The sequence below is a fragment of the Quercus lobata genome, chromosome 11, assembly GCF_001633185.2.
Source record: "Quercus lobata isolate SW786 chromosome 11, ValleyOak3.0 Primary Assembly, whole genome shotgun sequence".
Lineage (NCBI taxonomy): Eukaryota > Viridiplantae > Streptophyta > Magnoliopsida > Fagales > Fagaceae > Quercus > Quercus lobata.
Window position 1 is genome coordinate 45,169,394 of NC_044914.1, and position 3,547 is coordinate 45,172,940.

The window sequence follows — 3,547 nt, forward strand, 5'->3', positions numbered from 1 at the left end:
ACAATTAAAAAAAATTACAAAAAAAAAAAAAAATTTGCATTTCTTACCACTCAGGGACGGAGGCATTAATTGATAGGGGGAATGGCCCCCCCCTAAATTTTTTTTAAAATATATCAGTGTATATATATATATATATATATATATGCATTAATTTTAGCAATTTTATTCTATGAATTACATTTTGTCCTCTTAACAATATCATTGATTCTTTTTAGAGTAACGTTATAGTTACAAATTTATCTATAATATTTTTATAAACTTTTGAGGTATAAATTCTTATTGGTTCGCATCTGGGTCTATCACTTACATAATTTTTTTTACTTACTAATAATCACTCACTATATCAGCAATATACCTCTAGCAATTTCCTCATTTTAAAGGCCATTCAAAATATTTATAGATCTAAAATCTAAAACAACATATACTAGCCCAAAAACATTTGTGCAACAACAAAAATCACCAATAGCAAAGCCAAAAAAAATTAAGTCCAATTAACCAATTTTACTCAAATAAACAACTGGCCCTTTAAAAAGTTTTAAATAGAATAATTTTATCTTTATTTAGCAAACGCACACATCAAAAACTTAAAAAAAAAAAAAAAAAAAATCTCTACAGCTAAGAAGCCGCCGAAATAGAAGTTAGAGTCGCTCCCTTTAACTCAAAGTCTTAGTTTAGTCCCTGTTACCACTTTGCCTAGATTAATTAATATCTTCTTTCCTTGCAAGCGCTAAATGGATGATGATGTATTTGGATTCAAAACTCATTAGATACGCGTACAACTTGCTAATTATTATTTATAAAAAAATACAAAAAATATAACTATCAACCCCAATTCTTTTTTCCTGCTTAGTTATACAAAAATACTTCTACTTATGACTTACCACAGAAAGTCAAAAACAAAAGCAATACACTTCTTCCTGTGGGTTTCCTTTTATTTTTTTTATTTTTTTTCTCTTTCTCTTTCTGCTCTGATCTTATTGGTTTTACTTTCACAGGTTGCCTAGGCAGTATCAATAATGAAATTTAACCACCCATGAAGTAATCTTAGATTGTTGGTTCACAGCTGGATATCTGGACAGTTGTGGAGTCTTCTCTTCCCAACCTCACATGTCCCATCAACTTTTTCAACTACTTTTTTTCAGAGGAGATTCCAGTGTCCTTTTTCTCCTTTATTTCTCATTTTCTCATTTTTACACTTCCTCTTTTTTTTTTAATTGAAAATTAATTTATTTCATCAACTTGTTAGTCCATTTTGTTCTATAAATTCCACCCCCAAAACTCTTACAGACCTCTTCCTCTTTGCTTTCTTCTCCTTGTCTTTCTTTAGCATCACTCTTGCACATATCCTGGTCTATTTCTCAAATCTCTGAAGAAGCTCTGTCTATCTTCCACTTTTTGAGATTGTGATTTTCTTAGTCCAAGATCAAGTACTTATTCTCAAGTTGGTTTTTTTTTTTTTTTGGGTTCAAAATCCACAACTCATCTTTGATAAAAAAACCTGTTGATTTCTTTTACTGATCCTTTTGTTCCTCAAAAATCTCAGAAAAAATTTCAACTTTTTCATGCTGGGTTGGAGTTTTTGAGTTTATTGCAAAAACCCAAGTTCCAATTTTTATCAAATATTATTGGTTCTTAAACAAGATTATCTTCATGCCCAACTTGTTGGTCTTGATGTTTGAGATTCATGTCTCCAATTCTCAGTGAGATTCTCCTTTCTGGGTGTATGATAAATTCCACATTCAGGCGCAGGACACACTTAGTTCAATCCTTCTCAGTCGTGTTCCTTTACTGGTTGTACTACGTTTCATGATCTTTGCCAATCTCTGATAAATTAGGCTATATTATTATTATTATTATTATTATATTAGCTATATTACTATTATCTGCTATCTTAGTGTAATTTAGTATCTGGGTCCTGGTAAGTAATCTCTCTCTTAGACTACTCTTATTGTGAAAAAAGCTACAAACTTTGCTGTGGTTTCAACATGGCTTCCTCCAGTGGAACATCTTCAGGGTCATCTCAGCTTCAAAACTCAGGTTCTGAGGAAGACTTGCAAGCTTTGATGGATCAGAGGAAGAGGAAGAGAATGATATCAAATAGAGAATCAGCTAGGCGATCTCGAATGAGGAAACAAAAGCATTTGGATGATCTGGTGGCTCAGGTGGCTCAGCTCAGGAAAGAGAACCAGCAGATCATTCAAAGTGTGACTATCACCACGCAGCATTACACGAATATTGAGACTGAAAACTCAATACTGAGAGCTCAAGCCAGTGAGCTTAGCCACAGACTACAGGCTCTGAATGATATTATCAATTTCCTGAATGCAAACACTGGTGTTTTTGGAGCTGCTGGTGTTGGGGACTCGAGCACCTTCAGTACTGAGCCTATTGATAGCTTTATGAACCCATGGAGTTTGTCATATTTGAACCAGCCTATTATGGCTACTGCAGACATTTTAAATCAGTACTAGTCCCAATGGGCTTCTTGGTTGTAAAATAGAGCAAGAGAGAGGGATTTTATGTTAGTTTTTATTTAGTGCTTAAGCCTATTTGGTAAGAAATATCACTATGTGGGGGTGTGGTTAAGGAATAAACACTATATTAATGTGTTAGTGCAGCTTGAAGCTATTATGGCCTTTTAGTACTTGGTCTGTAAATGATGGCTGTTATTGTTGTGTTATTGTACTTGGGTTGTTCTTTTCTCTTTTTTTAAGTTGAGATTGTAGTAGTTGGTTGCTGTAAGCTTTATTTTATAATAATAGTGTGCAAGTTTTTGTCATAATCTGCTCAACTTTTGTGAATGCGTAAATATTCTTATAATTTTTTTTTCCTTTTATTTGACTAACTCCGTACAAATTAATAGGGGAAATTAAAAATTGTCTTTTTGTATATGTTGACAATTTGTACACAACAACGTGTGGTTCTCAAAAATATGAAAGTCTTCTTGCCAGCTAATTATGTATTATTCATTTTGCCTTGTTTTATCTTGTGGTTTGACAAAGTTAATGGAGAACTAAATACTACAATTTAAGCAGTGATCATGTTCTTAATGGAATCCTGGGCTGTCTTTAATTTAGTCCACTTCTCCTTAATTAACATCAATTAATTATCAGATTCACTCCTTAATCAGCATCAATGTCATCATGTGCAACATTCCCAACCTCATGGAGTTATTATGTGTTAGTAAAGTGGTAATGTCATCTCTTTGTGGTGCAATATGGTTATTGTTCGAATTACAGCTTATTCTTGCCCACTATCTGACCCTCTATTTATCATTACAATAGATAAATAATAAATCACAATGTGAGATGGTCAATTCCACCTTATTTTCACTCATCATCTATCCATCTATCTATCATTAAAATAGATAAATAATAAATCACAATGATACGCAAAGGATTGGAAATTAGAGATATTCTAGAGCTTTTAGAGTTAGAGCATTTGCATAGAGAGTCATGTGCACAAGATTACACAAAAATAGCCACACATCTGGTTGTACATCACTATTCAAAAAATTCTAGAAGTCACAGTTCTCTTCTAAATACAC

The 3,547-nt window shown here is 32.8% G+C and overlaps 1 protein-coding gene across 1 annotated transcript; it reads left to right on the top strand.

The window, feature by feature from the left end:
* Window positions 1-1,107: 1,107 nt before the first annotated feature.
* On the top strand, window positions 1,108-2,782 carry LOC115968725 (bZIP transcription factor 44-like). Its single transcript, XM_031088215.1, has one exon. It carries the CDS (start codon window positions 1,986-1,988, stop codon window positions 2,469-2,471), a length of 486 nt encoding a protein of 161 aa, XP_030944075.1. The 5' UTR covers window positions 1,108-1,985; the 3' UTR covers window positions 2,472-2,782.
* Window positions 2,783-3,547: the final 765 nt, after the last annotated feature.